At 45.0% G+C, this 19540-nt stretch overlaps 1 protein-coding gene across 14 annotated transcripts in view; it reads left to right on the top strand.

Annotated features, from left to right (window-relative positions):
- Positions 1 to 342: 342 nt before the first annotated feature.
- OSBPL9 (oxysterol binding protein like 9) overlaps positions 343 to 19540 on the top strand; it is a 148445-nt gene continuing 129247 nt past the window's right edge. For 13 of the 14 annotated variants that reach the window (XR_004974057.1, XM_036349760.1, XM_036349770.1 and 10 more), the window contains exon 1: positions 354 to 477. Coding sequence is in view for 13 of the 14 variants with exons in the window: in XM_036349760.1 (XP_036205653.1) it covers positions 367 to 477 (111 nt within the window). In the remaining variant the exon portion in view is untranslated. Of the gene's footprint in view, positions 478 to 19540 lie in introns of all 14 variants that reach the window. The other variant, XM_036349761.1, reaches the window with a different exon arrangement.

A 19540-nucleotide genomic window follows, 5' to 3' on the forward strand; every position in this document is an offset into this window, starting at 1 on the left:
TATAAAATGAATGGATTTGCGTCATGAATGCATAAATTGAAAGGCCAGATGTGTAATCTTTTGGAAATGTAAGGTATCATTATGGCTAGTAAAATTAATTCTTGTAATAAATAATCTTAATAGCTGTACTCATGCTTGCATTTGTCACAGCCCAGGCACTGAGTTCTACACACAATAGGCGATCAAAGAAAGCATGTTTGAGGACGATAGCTGGGGGCGAGAGTTGGCAAGTCCAGGTGAAGCAGCGGCCGCTGGCCCCACCCCCGCGCGGCCCCGCCCCCGCCCGCGGCGGCCCCGCCCCCGGCCCGATGAATGCCTTATAGGCGAATGACGTCAGGCCGTTTGTTGTCATTGGCGGCTCCCAAGATGGCGTCCATCATGGAGGGGCCGCTGAGCAAATGGACTAACGTGATGAAGGGCTGGCAGTACCGTTGGTTCGTGCTGGACTACAATGCAGGGCTGCTCTCCTACTACACGGTGAGTCCCCGCGGGCCGAGGCTCGGAGCTTCTCGGGCGTCGCTATCCCTGGGTAGAGGGGGGCCGGGCTTTTGGGGGAGCGGGGTTGAGGTTGCTAGGCTGGGGGTGCCGCCGTAAGCAAGGGTTCCCTCGGAGAGGAGGGTTTTACGCCCGGATAGCCAATGAGGGTGAAGGAGATGCGGGTGCAGCCAATAAACAGGTGGTGGCTGTCTGATTTATGGGTTGGGGGCTAGCGGCGTTCGTTTTCTGGTGGGGGGTTAGCGTGGGTGGGGTCCAGCGGGGCTGTACTTGGGCGGGGAGGGTGGTGGTAATCGTGGTTTAGGCTCCGGTGGCGCTGTCGCCCCACGTTGTCATGGACCTGACCCTGTACCCCCAGGCCCTGCGGACGGCCGCGCCCCTTCGCTTCCCTCCCGGGATTGAAGAGCGCAGCTTGGCCAGGTCCGTAGTGACCGGCCCTCGGGCAGCACCAAGGGTCCGAAGTCCCTGCTGTCGGCCCACATTGTTTCAGTGGGAGGCGAGAGTAACCGCTGCCTGAACTTTTGAGAGCCGAGGGTTCCTGCACAGCCGTCTCTTGTTAGCGAGGGGAATGGACGGTACGGTGTCTCCTGAAAGTTACATTCCAGGGAGGGCTGAGCTCGCGGCTTGACTGTCGTTAAACACGAATGCGCGGCGGTGGTACGAGTCCATGAGCTGCTGTGAATCTTACGTTCTGACTACCCCCTCCACCCCCATCGCTTTAGAAAAGGAAGGTGGGTGGTATGAAGAGGAATTACTTCCAAAGGTACTTGTTCTGAATGGTGTCTTGTTAAGAATAGCTGATGATAGGGAGGAAATCACTTAGGACAAAAAAGAATGCCCTGAAGGCTCTAGAAAACAATAGAAGACAAGGGACAAAAAATATGATCATGGAAAAAGGTTAAATATTAATGAGATAAATGGGAACACTTGTGTTTATTCGTTCATTTAAAAAATATTTATTGAGCTCGCTCCCACTATATGTTATTGCTTTAGGCTAGGAAGGTATATGTGGGTGGGTGTGCACGCTGGGGTGCATGTGAGCAAGAATCAATAGGAGTTCAAGACATTCACCATTTCTCTGGAGTTTATATTCTAGTCTAGTGATTCCCTTACTTCATTTTACTAACAATAACTCTTCAAGGTAGGTATTTATTATCCCCAATTTATTTCCTCATTTTACAGTTTTGGAATCTAAGCATTCAGGCTTTTAAGTCGTTTGCTCAAGACCTAAGAGCTAGCAGTAAGTGGTGTAACCAGGATTCCAAATTCCTAGCTTTCTGACTTTTTCCACTAAACTTCACTTTCACTACAGGAAGGAGAAAAGTGCAAGCTGTGAGTTACTAAGGCACGCCTGCAGGAGTAGAAACTTTCAACGTCCTTCAAATATCAACTTCCTTTCTCTACATAATTTTTAAAGGGGGAAGAAAGGCCAAACCTGAATGAGATTTGAACAAAATTGTTCAAGATTATCTTTAGGTAGTCACAAAAGAGAGGTAACTAAATATTATATTCTGAAAACTGGGATTATGAAATCCCATGACTCAGATAACTGAAGAGTAATATTGAGTTTCAGTAGACCTGATAATCAGAAAATCCCATGGAGCCTTTCCAGCTTATTCAAGGTAGAGTAGTTCCAATGACTGGCACTATGGAATTAAGTTACTCTACAAATGCCAAATTTGTGTGTGTCTGCATGTGGGGCCATACTAGAGAGGCCTCAAACGGGTTTTGGGGGGAGCTCCTACCCCAAACAGAATTTTCTTTTTTCCTGTTTTTCTTCCATTAGTGTAGTCTTTTTCTGCCTCCTTGCCCTTTTAGTTTCTGAATACCTTGACAAATTTCTCTTTGTCTTACTGGCTAATACAGGTTTTTCATAGACCCCTCCCCCTATTCCCACCCAAACACTTAGCTTCCCTTCTGAAACTAGATTCTATAAAACATCATCCTCACCAGGAGAAGGAGGTATCATATTTCTCACTAATGGCTATTTAGAAGGTTTTTTTTTTTTTCTTTTCTGGCTTTTTGGTGTTAAAGCATTTGCTTGCATAGAAACAGCAGAGAAATATTGTAAACTAAAATCATCTTGTGAAAATAAAATAATACCCAACCCCTGATTAAAGGAGGTCCAATATAAAGGTGGGGAAAAGATAGGTATTCACTTAAAGAGAAAGTAAGAGACACAGTGAATGTTGGCAGTGAGTTCTGTACACTTGGACATTGTTTCAGTACATTAGGATTCTGAAAGATTTGAAAGTACATCTTAATGATTTGCGTGTGGCTGATACCTTGGAGGTACATCTTCCAGGAAGAGTATCAGAATTAGTTGCACAGCCTTTAAGCGGAGCAGTAAATAGCAAGTCACTCTATTCCTTGTTTCAAAAATTACTTGGATTCTGGTCTGGCTCTCGTTGTAGATCTGTTCTAGGGTGACTGAAAATCTTTAAACTAGATTGGTCTTGCTTTAAAGTCAGCCTGTATGAAAATTGATATTGGGATAATCTCAGGGTTGGGTTAGGATCACTTAAAACTGCTGTGAACTGAATAGATTCTCCTAAAGCTTACCTTACGTAGCCTGGGCCTTATTCTCTGGTCCTGGGCCTTGGCCTAAACCCAAACCTATCTGCAGTTTTTGAAAAAGAGCTTAAGATATTATTACCCTGATTTCCTCCTTTAGGGAAGTAGATTTAGGCAGTCTTTTCAGCTCTAGCTCAGTCTCTTAATTAATAGGAACAATATGATGTAATCCATTCAGGAAATATTTATTTGGGGCCGACTTTATAATAGGCATTGTACTTTATATGCTGGAGGTGCAAGCGTGAAGGAGAGAGAGCCCCTTCTATCTAGGAACTCACAATCTAGCAGAACAGACACCTACACATAATTTCAAAACTTTAAAGCAAGACCAATCTAGTTTAAAGATTTTCAGTCACCCTAGAACAGATCTACAACGAGAGCCAGACCAGAATCCAAGTAATTTTTGAAACAAGGAATAGAGTGACTTGCTATTTACTGCTCCGCTTAAAGGCTGTGCAACTAATTCTGATACTCTTCCTGGACGATGTACCTCCAAGGTATCAGCCACACGCAAATCATTAAGATGTACTTTCAAATCTTTCAGAATCCTAATGTACTGAAACAATGTCCAAGTGTACAGTACAATGATAAATTCTATAATATAAATAAGACTAGGCTGCTGTGGGAACATTGCCTGGGAAAGGCCAGGGAGACATTTGAGCCTAGACTTAAAAAAAAGGTAAAAGAGAATGGCATTCCAGGCAGTGGAAGTATGCACAAATTGAGAAGCTTGAGAACATAAGGGTTATTAAGAAGATAAGAGAATTTCTTAGCAGCTCTAGCGTAAAGGTGAGTTTGGGAGCTAACAGGAGATTGAAGATAGGACATTGAATCCTTGGAACCAGGAGCCATAGTTCGAGCCTGGAGATAAAGATATGCTAGATTAGAATTTATTAGTTGAATTTTTATTAGATGAGATGCCTAGGGAAGGCTGTGGATATAAATTTGGGAATGCTGTTGAACAGCCAACCATTTATGTGACTCATGATCAGGAAGGAAGATGGGAAAGGAAGAAAAATTGAGGGAGGTATAGATATGTGAGAAGTTGGAAAGTGGAGGGGTCATGCCTTTTGTAAATTTATTAAATATTTGTTGAGTACCTAGCAAGAGGGGTTAAAATGGTAAATGAGATGGAAATTATCCATGTCCTCATGATACCTAGATTCTGGGATGCAGCAAGTAAGAGCTATGATAGAGAAGCATAGTATGTTTCGGGGTTATATAGATGGGTTACTTGACTCAGTCTTGGAGGGTCAGGAAAGGTTTCCTAGAAGAAGCAGGTTTGCTGTTGTCTTAATGATGAGTAGGGGTTAGCCATGTGAGCAGAGAGAGAAGTTTAAACTGTTTGAGATAGAGATAATGTTTTTGGAGGGGGCAAGAGTGAGGAACTTGTCCGTCTTGAAGCTTGGGCTGTGGTAGACAGTTGTGAGATGAGCTGGAGAGGTAAATAGGGGTCATATATAATTAAAGGCTTTCTTGATAAACTATGCTAAGGAATTTGAACTTTACCCTCAGGACTGTCATTTTAAACACTTTTTTTACATAGAAAAAAACATTTTTGTTATAGAAAACTTCAAACCTACATAAAAGAGGATAGTAAAATGAACTCCTATTATCCACCTTATCCTGTATAATAAAAGGGTAATATGCAAATTGACCCTAACGGCAGAATGACTAGGAATGACTGGTCGCTATGACGTGCATTGACCACCAGGGGGCAGACGCTCAATGCAGGAGCTGCCCCCTGTTGGTCAGTGCGCTTCCACAGAGGAAGTGCCGCTCAGCCAGAAGCTGGCTCATGGCTGGCCAGTGCAGCAGCGGTGGCGGGAGCCTCTCCCGCCTCTGCGGCAGTGCTAAGGATGTCCGACTAACGGCTTAGGCCCGCTTCCCAGAGGGATGTCTGACTGCCAACTTAGGCCTGATCCCCCAGGGAGCGGGCCTAAGTCATTAGTTGGACATCCCTTGAGGGGTCCCGGACTGTGAGGGGGCATAGGCTGAGCTGAGGGGCTCCCTCTCCCCCCCCCCCCGAGTGCATGAATTTTCATGCACTAGGCCTCTAGTTTATATATTAGTTTATCTTATCTAATAAAAGAGTGATATGCAAATTAACCATCACACCCTCACTCCGTCAGTGCGTCACAAAGATGGTGGCAGCCATGGAGCTGGAGTGAACAGGAGGCTTAGGTTGCCCCCGGCGATGGAGGAAGCCAAGCTTCCTGCCTGCCCTGGCCATCCCTGAGCTCCGCTCAAGGCTACTAAGTTTCAATTTAGAAGATAAATAAATTCCAGATACCTACTTCCAGCTGGCATGGCCTCTGCTCAAAGAGGGGCTGGGAACATGGGTTGCCAGGGGCAACCCAGGCTTTGAGCAGGACCAAGGCTACAAAGTTTCAATTTTAGAAGTTAAATAAATCCCAGATACCTGCTTCCAGCCCGTGGCCGTGGCCAGCCTGAAAACGGCCGTCAGCCCCTCACCCAGTCTGGCCAGGCACTCCAGTAGGGCCCCCCACCCTGAAGGTGGTGTGGCCAGCCTGTAAACAGCCTTCAGCCCCTCACCCAGGCTGGCCACACTCCCATGGGGTGAGGGTTCCCACTGTGGGGCTTGACCAGCCTGAAAACAGCCCTCAGCCCCCCACCCAGGCTGGCCAGGCTCCCCAGCGGACCCCCACCCTGATCCGGGACACCTTTCAGGGAAAACCAGCCAGCCCCCACCCATGCACCACGCCTCTATCCTATATAATAATCCTATATAATAAAAGGGTAATATGCAAATTGACCCTAACAGCAGAACAACTGGGAATGACTGGTCACTATGACACACACTGACCACCACGGGGCAGATGCTCAATGCAGGAGTTGCTCCCTGGTGGTCAGTGCGCTCCCACAGGGGGAGCTCTTCTCAGCCACAAGCCAGGCTGATGGCTGCCAGCACAGCAGTGGTGGCAGGAGCCTCTCCCGCCTCCTCAGCAGCACTAAGGATGTCCGACTGCAGCTTAGGCCTGCTCCCCGCTGGCAAGTGGTCATCCCCCGAGGGCTCCCGGACTGCCAGAGGGATGTCTGACTGCCAGCTTAGGCCTGATCCCCTGGGGAGTGGGCCTAATCCAGCAGGTGGACATCCCCCGAGCGGTCCCAGACTGCGAGAGGGCACAGGCCGGGCTGAGGGACCCCCCCCAAGTGCACAAATTTTTGTGCACTGGGCCTCTAGTCAAATTTAATAAAAGACAAACATGCAAATTGACCGTACCTTCGCTACACCTTAAGCCACGCCCACCAGCCAATCAGAGCAAATTAACCCAACCAAGATGGTGGCCGGCAGCCACGGAGCTGGAGCGAGCAGGAGGCTTGGTTGCTCCAGTGATGGAGGAAGCCAAGCTTTCTGCCTGCCGCAGCCTGCTCTGAGCTCCACTGAAGGCAACAAAGTTTCAATTATAGAAGGTAAATAAATCCCAGAATTAAAAAAGAAAAGAAAAAAAGGAGAGGCTGGGAGCTTCCTTTGCCCGGAGGCTTGGCCAGCCTGAATACGGCCCTCAGCCCCTCACCCAGACTGTCCAGGCACCCCAGTGGGGACCACCCCACCCTAAAGGGGGTGTGGCCAGCCTGAAAGCCATCAACCCCTCATCCAGGCTGGCCAGGCACCCCAGTGGGGACCCTCACCCTGAAGAGGGTGTGACCAGCTGCAAACAGCCATCAGCTCCTCACCCAGGCTGACCAGGCACCCCAGCGGGACCCCTACCCTGATCCGGACACCCTTCAGGGCAAACCAGCCGGCCCTCAACCGTGCACCAGGCCTCTATCCTATATAATAAAAGGGTAACATGAAAACTGACCCTAACAGCAGAAGGGCTGGGAATGACTGGTCACTATGACACACACTGACCACCAGGGGGCAGACGCTCAATGCAGGAGCTGCCCTCTGGTGGTCAGGTCGCTCTCACATGGGAGGAGCTCTGCTTAGCCACAAGCCAGGCTGATGGCTGCCAGTACAGCGGTGGTGGTGGGAGCCTCTCCTGCCTCCTCAGCATTGCTAAGGATGTCCGACTGCAGTTTAGGCCTGCTCCCCGCTGGCAAGTGGACATCCCCTGAGGGCTGCCGGGCTGCCAGAGGGATGTCTGATTGCCATCTTAGGCCCAATCCCCCGGGGAGACGCTTAAGCCAGCAGGTGGTCATTCCCCTGAGGGGTCCCAGACTGCGAGAGGGCACAGGCTGGGCTGAGCGACCCCCCTCCCCCCGAGTGTACAAATTTTTGGGCATCGGGCCTCTAGTCCTATCTAATAAAAGAGAAACATGGTAATTGGTGTACGACCGCTACCCTTCCCATTGGCTAATCAGGGCAATATGCAAATTAACTGCCAGCCAAGATGGCGGCCGGCAGCCAGACAGCTTGAAACTAACATGAGGCTTGCTTGCTTCAGTGACGGAGGACTCCAACGTTTCCCGCCTGCCGCTGCAGGCCTCTGAGCTGCAACTCTAAGCAACTATGTAACAAACATAGAAGCTAAACAAAACCCCAGAAACCTGCTTTAGTCCCGGGCTTCAGCCAGCAGGATTGCAACATTGTAAGCAAAGGCCAGAAACCTACTTTCAGCAGCAGAGGCCTAAGAGCTGGAGCCAAGACTCAAAGCTAAAGCTGGCCCAGAATAAAAAAAAAAAAAAAAAAAAGGGAAAAAAGGAGCGGTTAGGAGCTTCAGTCACCCCCAGCCTGAAAACAGCCCTCAGCCCCTCACCCAGACTGTCCAGGCACCCCAGTGGGGACCCCCACCCTGAAGGGTGTGTGACCAGCTGCAAACAGTCATCATCCCCTCACCCAGGCTGGCCAGGCACCCCAGTGGGGACCCCCACCCTGATCCAGGACACCCTTCAGGGCAAACCAGCCAGCCCCACCCGTGCACCAGGCCTCTACCCTATATAGTAAAAGGATAATATGCCTTTCAGCACCGGGATCAGCATGACAGGGGGCAGTGCCCAAACCCCCTGATCGCCCTGCGGCTCTGTGTGTGACAGGGGGCGGGGCCACAACCTCCCTATCCACCCTGCTCTGTTCATGACAGGGGAAGGTGCCCCAACCCCCTGATCAGCCCTGCTCTGTGCCTGATAGGGGGTTGCTCCCCAACCCCCTGATTGCCCTGTGGCTCTGTGTGTGACAGGGTGCGGCGCCCTAACCCCCTGATGGGCCCTGCTCTGTGTGTGACGGGGTAGAGCCATAACCTCCTCATCAGCCCTGCCCTGAGTGTGAGAGTGGCGGCGCCCCAGCCCCCGATCGGCCCTGCTCTGTGGGTGATAGAGGGCTGTGCCCCAACCCCTGATGGGCCCTGCTCTGTACGTGACAGGGTACAGAGCCCCAAACCCCCTGATGGGCCCTGCTCTGTGCGTGACAAGGAGTGGCGCCGCAACCTCCCCATCTACCCTGCCTTGAGTGTGACAGGGGACGGTGCCCCAACCCCCCAATCGGCCCTACCCTGAGCGTGACTGAGGGTGGCATCACAACCTCCCGATCGCCCTGCTCTGTGCATGACAGGGGGCGGCGCCCCAACTCCCCAATCGGCCCTGCTCTGAGCCCGACCAGGGGCTGCACTTAGGGATTGGGCCTGCCCTCTGCCACCCGGGAGCAGGCCTAAGCCAGCAGGGCGTAATCTCCCGAGGGGTCCCAGACTGCAAGAGGTCACAGGCCGGGCTGAGGGACCCCCCTCCCCCCCGAGTGCACAAATTTTTGTGCACCGGGCCGCTGGTATATACATAAAAGCCTAAGCGACCGGTAGCTATGATGCGCACTGACCACCAGGGGCAGACGCTTAATGCAGGAGCTGCCCCCTGGTGGTAAGTGTACTCCCACAGCAGAGTGCTGCTCAGCTGACCAACGGGTGCCAGACGCCAGACTCATGGCTGGCGAGCGCAGCTATGGAGGCATGAGCCTCTCCCGTGGACACCCCCTGTGCGCTGCTTCCCCATCTGGACTGGGACCAGGTATTGGGACCAGCATTGGGACTGACTGGGTGCAAGCCCGCGGCCGCTTCTCAGTCATGGGCACGCCGCAGTCGCCGTAGGACAGGCATGCGGACACTGCAGCAGAGCAGCAGTGAGCCTACTGAGTGGTAGCGGCAGCAGGTGCAGCGGGGCCAGGATGAATGGGAATGGCAGGGTGCCCAGCCCAGGCTTGGGCTCCTCACCAGCCGCCTGCCACTTTGCACACTACTACATCCCTCGGGGGATGTAGGACTGCCAGGTTCGGCCGATTCCCGCAGACCAGGCCAAGGGACCCCACCGGTGCACGAATCTGTGCACTGGGCCTCTTGTATAATTATAAACATACAAGTGGCCCAGTGCATGGATTTGTGCACATTAAAAGGAAATTAATTAGAAGAAAGATTCAGGTGGTAATTACATTACTGCCAAAAATTACATGTCAAAATTGTATATATAATACAGTATTATAAAATTAAAACATGCGTGTGATTGGCGCCAGTGAGAGCTTTATATATATCGTGCATGCGTGAGTCAATGTTTATTTTTAAATTGCCTGTGTGCATCATATATACCTGCCGGATGGTCGGACGTACGTACAGTTGGTCATTTAGCCTTTTATATATATATAGATGGCCAATTTTGTTTTATTAATACTCGCATCAGTACCTTCATTCCCCAATGGATTATTTTAAAGCAGATCCCAGACACCATATTATTTCATTTGTAAATATTTTAGTATGTATTACTAAAAACTAAGGTCTCTTTTAAAAAATGTTACAATGCCACTATTACAACTGAATATTAATAATAATATTGTCAAATATCCAGTCAATGTCCAATTTTCTTGATTGTCTCAAACATCTCTTCCCTCACCAGTTGGTTTATTTGAGTCAGGTTTCCAAAGAAGATCCACATATAAAATCGGATCTCTTTTAATATGTGTCCTCCTTCCCTCTTTTTTTCTTTGCCATTTATTTGTTGAAGAAACCATATCATTTGTTTTGTAAAATTGTCCACATTCTGGATTTTGTTGGTAACATCTTTGTGGTATATTTAAACATGTTCCTTTGTCCTCTGTATTTACTAGAGGTAGAAGCTTAATCAAATTCAGTTTGGCTCTTTTGGGGAAAGAATACTTTGTAGGTGGAATATACTACATTAAGTGGCACATTATGCTCTGGTTGTTGTCTCTCTGATTTTAAAATTGATGAATCGGTTCAGATGAAATTTATATTCTTTAAATACTGTTGTTGCAGAGAAATGATCAGGAGAGCACTATTTATAGGCCTTAGTGATGAACTGGATGTGAGTGAAAGGGTAGGAAGAATGTGATGAAATCCAGCTTTTAGGTTTTACGTCAATGAATGCTGATAGGGAAGGTAGGAAGAACAGGTTGGGGGAGAAAGGTGGTGGCTTTGAGTCATGTTGAAATTGATGAAAAGATGTCATATGGCCTGGAATTTAGGAAAATATCTGGGTTATAGACAATACTAGCTTTACATATACAGAGAGTTGAGCATGAGAATAATAGAGCCTTTGGACATGATGCTGAGAAACATCATTGGATTAGTTATCTGTTGCTTTGTAAAAAATTATTCAAAACTTAGCAACTTAAAACAGCAAACATTTATTATCTGATAGTTTCAGTGGCTCAGAACTTTGGAGTGACTTAGTTAGGTGGGTCTGCCCCAGGATCTTTAATGAAATTGTAGTCAAAAGATATTGGCTAGGGTTGCAGTTATCTGAAAGGCTTGATTGGAGCTGGAGGTTCTGCTTCAAAGATGACTCACTTTCAGAGCTGTTCGCAGAAAGCCTCAATTCATTGCTGGCTGTTGGAAGGTGGCCTTAGTTCCTCACCAGATAGCCTTTCCATTGAGTGTCATCATGACAAGGCATTGGCTTCACCCAGCGGGAGCAGAGCAATCCAAGTCAGAGCAAGGAGAAGGCCACAGTGCCTTTTATGACCTAGTCTGAGAATATCACTTCACCTTATTCTGTTCATTAGAAATGAATTATTAAGTTCAGCTCAGGCTCTTGGGAATGGGAATTTAAGTATGGGGAGGCGAATTAGACTCTTTTGTGAAAGGAGTGTCAAAGAATTTGTGGACAGATTTTAGATCACATTTAAGATATTGACTACGAAAAAAGCGAGAGATATAAGAAAAGAAAAAGAAAACAACAACAACAGAAGAATGTAGTAATCAAGTGGGAATAGTGAGTTGCCTTGAATACTATTGAGAGTGTTGACTAGATAAAGTCTTGAAGATATCCATTGGATTGGTCAGTTTGGACATCATTGATGCCCTTAGACAGTTTCTATGGAGCAGTGGGTGTGGAAGGCAGATTGGAGTAGTTTGAAGAATAAATAGGGGAGGTAAGAAGTAGTGAAATTCAAGATAAGGCATTTGTGAAAGAAGCAGAAAGGGATATGGAACTGAGGAAAAGGGCTTCTAAAATAGGAGTATGCTTAAATGTTGTAGGGATGGGAAGCAAGGTCCGAGTTAAAAATGAAGGTAGAGTCAGGATTTAAGGAATGAGGTAAAGATTTACATCAGTGGCCTTAGGAACTGGAAAAAGGTATAACTAGGGAAATGTTAAAGGTTAATCAAGTTGGTATGAGGAACTAGTTGAGATTACCAAATATGGTTTGTTTAGGCATTACCCATAAATATTTAACTCTCTTGATTTGTATTGGTTTTGAAACATTTTGGAGAGAAAGGTAGAAACAATGAATTAGTAAGTTATCAGGACTATTCCAGGTATTCTTCATAAAAAGAATCATTGCGTTCCTTGCAGTTACATACTGGAAGACTCATAGTGACTTTGTATTTTAAAACCACTACTAGTCAAAACACATGGTGTGTTTTTTTGTTAATCCTCACCCAGGACATTTTTCCATTGATTTTATTTTTGTAGACAGAGGGGAAGGGAGAGGGAGAGACACACAGAAAGAAACATCAATGAGAGAGACAGAGAGAGACATTGGTTGGTTGTCTCCTGCATGTGCCCCAACCAGGGCCAGGGAACAAGCCTGCAACTGAGTTACATGCCCTTGACTGGAATTGAACCCAGGACCCTTCAGTACAAGGGCCGATGCTCTAGCCAGTGAGCTAGGGCTCAAAACATGTTTAAGTGTTATTTGGCAGTCCTTAGCAATGTCTACAAGATGACCAAAAATCTGCCATCTAATTTTTGCATTTTAGGTTTTTGAAGAGCTTAAGTATATGTATTTCTCTTGCAGAGATGTAAAAGAGGTAGTCTCTGATTCTCCTAGAAAGATATCAGCACCACTTTCATCAAATAATTAAAAACAGATTTATACTTTTCTAAATAAACTGTTCATGAATATGTCAATTGTGATTCTTATTAAGTTGACTTGGTATGTATTAACAGTCTAAATGTAATAAAGCAGCTTTAGAATTATAAAAAGAACAAAAGAAAAATTGTATCTAATCTAAATGCCCCCAAAAGAAAACAAAAACCTCCTAAAATAGTAGTACCAGTGGGATGAAGTATGTGAAAATTTTATAACTTTTGTTTTCCTTCAATACTCTATTCAAACTTGATTTTTCCCTCTTCTAATATTTTTGAGCTTTGCTTATATAAATCTGTTGGGCATTTAATCATTTTACTTACATCTGTTATAATTAATTAGCCATATCTCTAGTACAATCTTTATCTGTATAGCAAGCTTGTGAACTCTTTGATGGCAGTACTGAGCATTATAATCTTCAAACCCTACAATGAGGCACATTGTTCTCATAGTGAATGGAAGAATGTCCAAGGTCCTTTAAACAAGGCTTAGAGATGAGAGGCAGAAGGCTGTTTTGGAGTTGTTGCTTACACAGCCTTGTAAGTTGTGCAGAATAAATTAATAGCAAATATATGTACATTTCCTGATTTATGTAAAACTTGATTGAGTTTATATTAGCAATAGTGGCTTTTATTTAATCATAGTAGAGGCCTGGTGCACGAAATTCGTGCATGGGGGGGGCCCTCAGCTCAGCCTGCACCCTCTCCAATCTGGGACCCCTCGGGGGATGTCTGACTGCCGGTTTAGGCCTGATCCTGGGCCTAAATCGGCAGTTAGACATCCTCTCACAATCCTGGACCGCTGGCTCCTAATCGTTCACCTGCCTGTGTGGTCGCCCCTAACTGCCCCCCCCCCCCTTGCCGGTCTGATCGCCCCTAACTGCCCCCGCTTCCAGCCAGGTTGCCCCCAACTGCCCCCTCCCTACCAGCCTGGTCACTCCTAATTCCCCCCCCCCCCCCGCCAGCCTAATTGCCCCCAATTGCCACCCCTGCTGGCCTGGTCGCCCGCAACTGCACCCCCCACCCCCCCGCCAGCCTGGTCGCCCCTAACTGCCACCTCCTGCCGGCCTGGTCGCTTCTTACTGCCCCCACTGCCGACCTGGTTGCTTCCAACTGCACACCCCCCGCCAGCCTGGTCGCCCCTAACTGCCACCCCCCACCGGCCTGGTTGCCTCTTACTGCCCTGCCTGCCAGCATGGTCACCCCCAACTGCTCCCCCTGCTAGCCTGGTTGTCTCTCACTAACCCCGCTGCTGGTTTGGTTGTAGGCAGCCATCTTGTGAGGCCATGAGGGTTAATTTGCATATTACCTCTTTATTATATAGGATAGCCCAGGGGTGGGCAAACTTTTTGACTCGAGGGCCACAATGGGTTCTTAAACTGGACCGGAGGGCCGGAACAAAAGCATGGATGGAGTGTTTGTGTGAACTAATATAAATTCAAAGTAAACATCATTACATAAAAGGGTACAGTCTTTTTTTTTTTTTTTTTTTAGTTTTATTCATTTCAAACGGGCCGGACCCGGCCCGCGGGCCGTAGTTTGCCCACGGCTGGGATAGCCTGTCGAACATATCCCAAGTGTGCGATCATTTGCTTATAAGGTGTGCTAATCAGTCAAGCAGTTAGTTCTCTTGTTAGCAGTTTTGTTGATGGTATTTGTGGAAGGACAGAAAGTAGAATATGCTACTCCTATATTTGGCAATAGTCATAGGATTAGATTTTCAAATAGTTACATAATCCCAAAGCTAGTGATTTAGGTTAAGAATGGAATGCCTTTTACTGCTTATAGAGAAAAACAAATGACCAGCCCTGTCAATTGTTTTCCTTTTTATTTACTTTATTGTAAAGGATTCTCTTCTTAGACTAGTTTGATTCCTTAAAAAATGGCAATTTACTTTCTTTTTTGGCAAAAGTTAAGTTTGCATGGTATATGGAATCGTATAAATGGTTTCACATTCAAGGAAAGTGTTTTGAGGTATTCATAATTTTTCCCCATTCACATGCTAATGTTAAGATTATTATGAAAGTTGATTTTCTGTTTCCTGGAATTTTGTTCACATTAAGTCTTCATACTAAGATTGTCCACTTATTTCATTTCTTGTATTCTATTTTAGTCTTACTGTTAGGGCACAGACGGCTAATTAAAATATTGAGTGAATATTTGCTTTGTCACTCTGGCAGTTTTTTTCTACAATCTCTCAACCTTCCTCTTTCCTCCATCACTCATAGAAGATGCCATGCTTCACAGAGATAGTAGAGTCCATTTGGTGGGAATACCCTTGTCCCCCCACCTATTAGTGTATACTTATTTTCCTGCCTCTTGCCTGCATCCTTCCCCATCATAGTGGAAGAGGTAATCCTTGCATGTTCTGGATTCCATCTTCTCACAAATTTTTTGAGGACCTCAGTCTATGGATTTTCTCTTCTATCTTTCTTCCCTCTCTCTTTCTCATGTATCTTTAACTTCTTCCTTTTTATGTATGGGCTTTTGTTGTTTAAAAATATTTATTTTGTAATAGAATAGCTAAACATCTTAGTTGTAACAATTTCATATGAAAATTTTTGGTAAAGTTTTGTATTGCCTGTTGCTTTTTGTTCTTTTTTAAACAAACAGTTTTATTGAGATAGAATTCACATACCAGCCTTAGCCAGTTAGGCTCAGTGGGTAGAACGTTGGCCTGCAGACCAAAAGGTCTTGGGTTCGATTCTGATCAAGGGCATATACCTTTGTTGCAGGCTCCTCCTCCCCGCCAGGCCCTGGTCGGGGCTCGTGCAGGAGGCAACCAGTTGATGTGTTTCTTTCATATCGATGTTTCTCTTTGTCTTTTCCTTTGTCTTCCACTCTCCCTAAAAAAAATCAATGGAAAAATATCCTCGGGTGAGTATTAACAACAACAAAAATAATTCACATATCATCCATTTGAAGTATAAAAATAGATGTTTTTAAGTATATTTACAGAGCTATGCAACCGTCTCCACAATCGATTTTAGAAAATTTTCATCACCCCCAAAAGAAACCCTGTTTCCATTAACAATCACTCCTCAATATTTCACCCTTAACTGTAGGCAACCACTAATGTACTTTCAGTCTCTATAGATTTGTCTATTTAAAAATATTTTTTGATTGATTTTTAGAGAGGCAGGAAGGGAGAGGGAGAGAGAAAGAGAAATATTGATGTGAGAGAGAACATTGATTGGTTGCCTTCCCTAGTTGATCTGACCAGGAATCGAACCTGCAACCTAGTTATGAGCCCTGACCTGGAATTGAACCCACAGTCTTTTGTACAGGATGATGCTCAAGCCAACTGAGCCACACTGGTCAGGTCAGATGAGACTCTGGCTTGATTTTTTTTTTTTCTTTAGAAATATTTAAAAAAATTTTAAAATTGATTTTAGAGAGGAAGGGAAAGGGAGAGATAGAAACAACCATGATGTGAGAGAATCATTGATTGGCATGCCTCCTGCATGCTCCACACTGGGGACTGAGCCCACAATCCGGGCATGTGTCCTGACTAGGAATTGAACCATGCAAGACCTCTTGGTCCGTAGGCCAAAGCTCAATCTCTGAGCCACACCAGCTGGGCCTACGTGGAGAATATTTTGATCTGTTCTTAATTTAAGTTACTTTGAAATGTATGTAGCCATCCCTTCAGATGACGTGTTTTATGTGGCACACTGAAGTTCATGTAAAGTAATTGAATATAGTCAGAGTGTGACAATTAAGAGACCTACAACTATTTTAACTCTTCCGTGTAAAGCAAGTATGTCAAACTCAAAGGCTAACACGGGCCAAATAAGGTTTAAGCTTTGGTGGGCCGCAAAAAAACAAACCTTCAATTTTCATAGAAATGTAGGTTTATTTCCATAGAGACATGCTGAATACAAAGGGCTGAAATAAATGAGTAATCATCAACATAAAATAATAGAACATTTTAATAAAAATATTTTTTCTTGAACATTAACTTACCAGACACTGAATAACTGCACAAATTAATAAGAGTAACACAAATAAACCTATTTTTATTGTTCTCCGAAAGCGAAATACTTCCTGTTGTGCACACCAAACAAGTCAGTCCAAGATTAATGAATCATTTCCTGCTGTTCCTTCTGCCTTGAACTTTCCCCTGAGATTCTTCACTTGGCTGGCTCCTCTGATTCAAATCTCAGCTCAGATATCAACTCCTCATAGTCTTTTAAAGTCATCTAAGTTAAAGTAGAACCCCTCTCCCCCACAACTTTCTGGTCACCACCCTACTTAATTTCCTTTTTAACACGATCACCAGCTGATACTGTCAATTTGGTTTGCTTAGGAGAAGTATCTATTCAAATCCTTGGCCCATTTTTAAATTGGGTTATTTGTCTTTATTGTTGAGTTGTAAAAATTCTTTATATATTCTGGATACTAGTCCCTTACCAGATATATGACTGAAACTACTTTCTTTCCACAGTTTATCTTTTCACTTTCTTGATAGTATCCTTTAAAGCATAAATGTTTTTAAGTTTGATAATATTTATTTTATTTGCAGTTGGTCTTGAACAGCATGGGGGATTAGGGGTGCCTAGCTCCCTGAGTCAAAATCCCCATATGACTTAAGTTGCTCTTCTACATATGCAAATTCCTGAGGATCAAAATATAGTTGACCTTTGAATAATATGGTTTGTGTGAACAAGTGGACTCACATTTCAAACCTCTGCTGTTCAAGGGTCAACTGTATTTTTTTCTTTTGTTTGCTTGTGCTTTTGACATCATAGCTAAGAAACCATTGCCTCATTCAAGATCACAAAGATTTATAACTGTGTTTTCTTCTAAGAGTTTAATAGTTTTAGCTTATTATTCGTAGTTTAATGCACTTATATGATATAGGGTAGGGGCCCAACTTCATTCTTTTCATATGGGTCTAACCCAGGGGTGGGCAAACTTTTTGACTCGAGGGCCACAATGGGTTCTTAAACTGGACCGGAGGGGGCCGGAACAAAAGCATGGATGGAGTGTTTGTGTGAACTAATATAAATTCAAAGTAAACATCATTACATAAAAGGGTACGGTCTTTTTTTTTTTTTAGTTTTATTCATTTCAAACGAGCCGGATCTGGCCCGCGGGCCGTAGTTTGCCCACGGCTGGTAACCGGTTGTATTAGCACCCTCTGTTGGAAAGGCTATTCTGATGATCTTGGTATCCTTGTCAAAATCAATTGACCAAAAACTCTTTGAGTTTATTTCTAGACTTCTATTCTGTTGATTTAATTCGGTGATTTTTCAACTCTTTTCATCTCATGGCACATACAAACTAATAACTAAAATTTTGCGGCACACCAAAAATTATATTTTTTGCTGAACTGATAAAAAATAGGTATGCTTCTGATTCACTCACACTGGATGGCTATTGTTGTGTTGGCAGTTGTCATTTTTTTATTTGACAATCTAAGGGAAAAGAGGTCAGTGCTCCTGACTAGTCAGATATTGCATGTTTTTAATATTCTAACAACACATCAGTGTGCCTCTTGCAGCACACCAGTTGAAAATTGCTGGTTTATGCCTTGTATGCATATATGCATAACCCATGGACACAGATAATAGGGTGCTGAAGGCTTGGGGTGGGGGAGAGGGGACAGGAGTGGGCTGGAGGGGGTCAATGGGGGGGAAAAAGGGGGACATGTAATACTTTGAATAAAGAATCCTATATAATAAAAGCCTAATATGCTAAGTGTCCAGTCATCCAGGTGGCCGATCAACCAATCAAAGCATAATATGCTAATGATATGCTAAGGCCGCTCAACTGCTCACTCTGACATGCACTGACCACCAGTGGGCAGACGCTCTGACTGGTAGGTTAGCTTGCTGCTGGGGTCTGGCCGATTGGGACTGAGCGAGACAGGCCGGACAAACCCTGGAGCCCTCCTGCAGTCCCTCCCCAGCCCCGATCATGCACCGGTGGGGTTCCTGCTTGGCCTGCGCCCTCTCGCAATCAGGGACCCCTTGGGGGATGTCGGAGAGCCCATTTTGGCCTGATCCCGCAGGCCAGGCAGAGGGACCCCACTGGTGCACGAATTCGTGTACTGGGCCTCTAGTTATTTAAATAAAAAAGAAAATTGTTGGTCTATATTCATAGATTATAATGCAGTCAATGAGAAGGATAAGACAGACCTTTATGTACAGACCTGCGAATATCCCCCAAGAAATATTGTATTATTTTTTTCCAGCTTTGAGATATAACTGACATGTAACATTGTGTAAGTTTAAGGTATACAATGTAATGATTTGATATACATACTCATATATTATAAAATGATTACCACAACAAGATTAGTTAACACATCCATCACCTCACATAGTTATCGTGTGTGTGTGTGTGTGTGTGTGTGTGTGCGCGTGTGTGTGTGTGTTGAGAACTTTTAAGATCTACTCTTTTAGCAATGTTCCAAGTATAGTATTGTTAACTATAGTCACCATAGCACTTTAAATCCCTAGAACTTAGTTAACTTATAGCTGGAAGTTTGCCTAGGGCTCAGTACTTTGGATGTAGGCATCTATGGTTTAAAGTGAGACAATTCTTTAAAACATAACTTCATGATATTGGCTTCTTTTGCTTCTTACATAGGGGAGTACAGAAAAGTACTGGTTGTTGAGGTATTAAATATTTTGAAAACTTTGATTATTTAAGGTTTCATTTTATTTTATTACACACCACTAAGTGATTTTTTTAAAATTTATTGCTTAAAGTATTACAAAGGGTATTTACATATGTGTCCATTTTATCCCCCCGCCCTAGACAGTTCCCTAGCCTCCCCTATCCCCCAGTGTCTTATGTCCATTGGTTATGCTTATATGCATGCATACAAGTCCTTTAGTTGATCTCTTACCCCCCTACCTCCTGCCCCCCAACCCTCCCCGGCCTTCCCGCTGCAGTTTGACAATCTGTTTGAGGCAGCTCTGCCTCTGTATCTATTATTGTTCAAAAGTTTATAATGGTCTCTATTATCCATGAATGAGTGAGATCATGTGGTATTTTTCCTTCCTTGACTGGCTTATTTCACTTAGCATAATGCTCTCCAGTTCCATCCATGATGTTGCAAATGGTAAGAGTTCCTTCCTTTTTAGAGCAGCATAGTATTCCATCGTGTAGATGTACCACAGTTTTCTAATCCATTCATCTACTGATGGGCACTTAGGCTGTTTCCAGATCTTAGCTATGGTGAATT

The sequence above is a fragment of the Myotis myotis genome, unplaced genomic scaffold, assembly GCF_014108235.1.
Source record: "Myotis myotis isolate mMyoMyo1 unplaced genomic scaffold, mMyoMyo1.p scaffold_m19_p_2, whole genome shotgun sequence".
NCBI lineage: Eukaryota > Metazoa > Chordata > Mammalia > Chiroptera > Vespertilionidae > Myotis > Myotis myotis.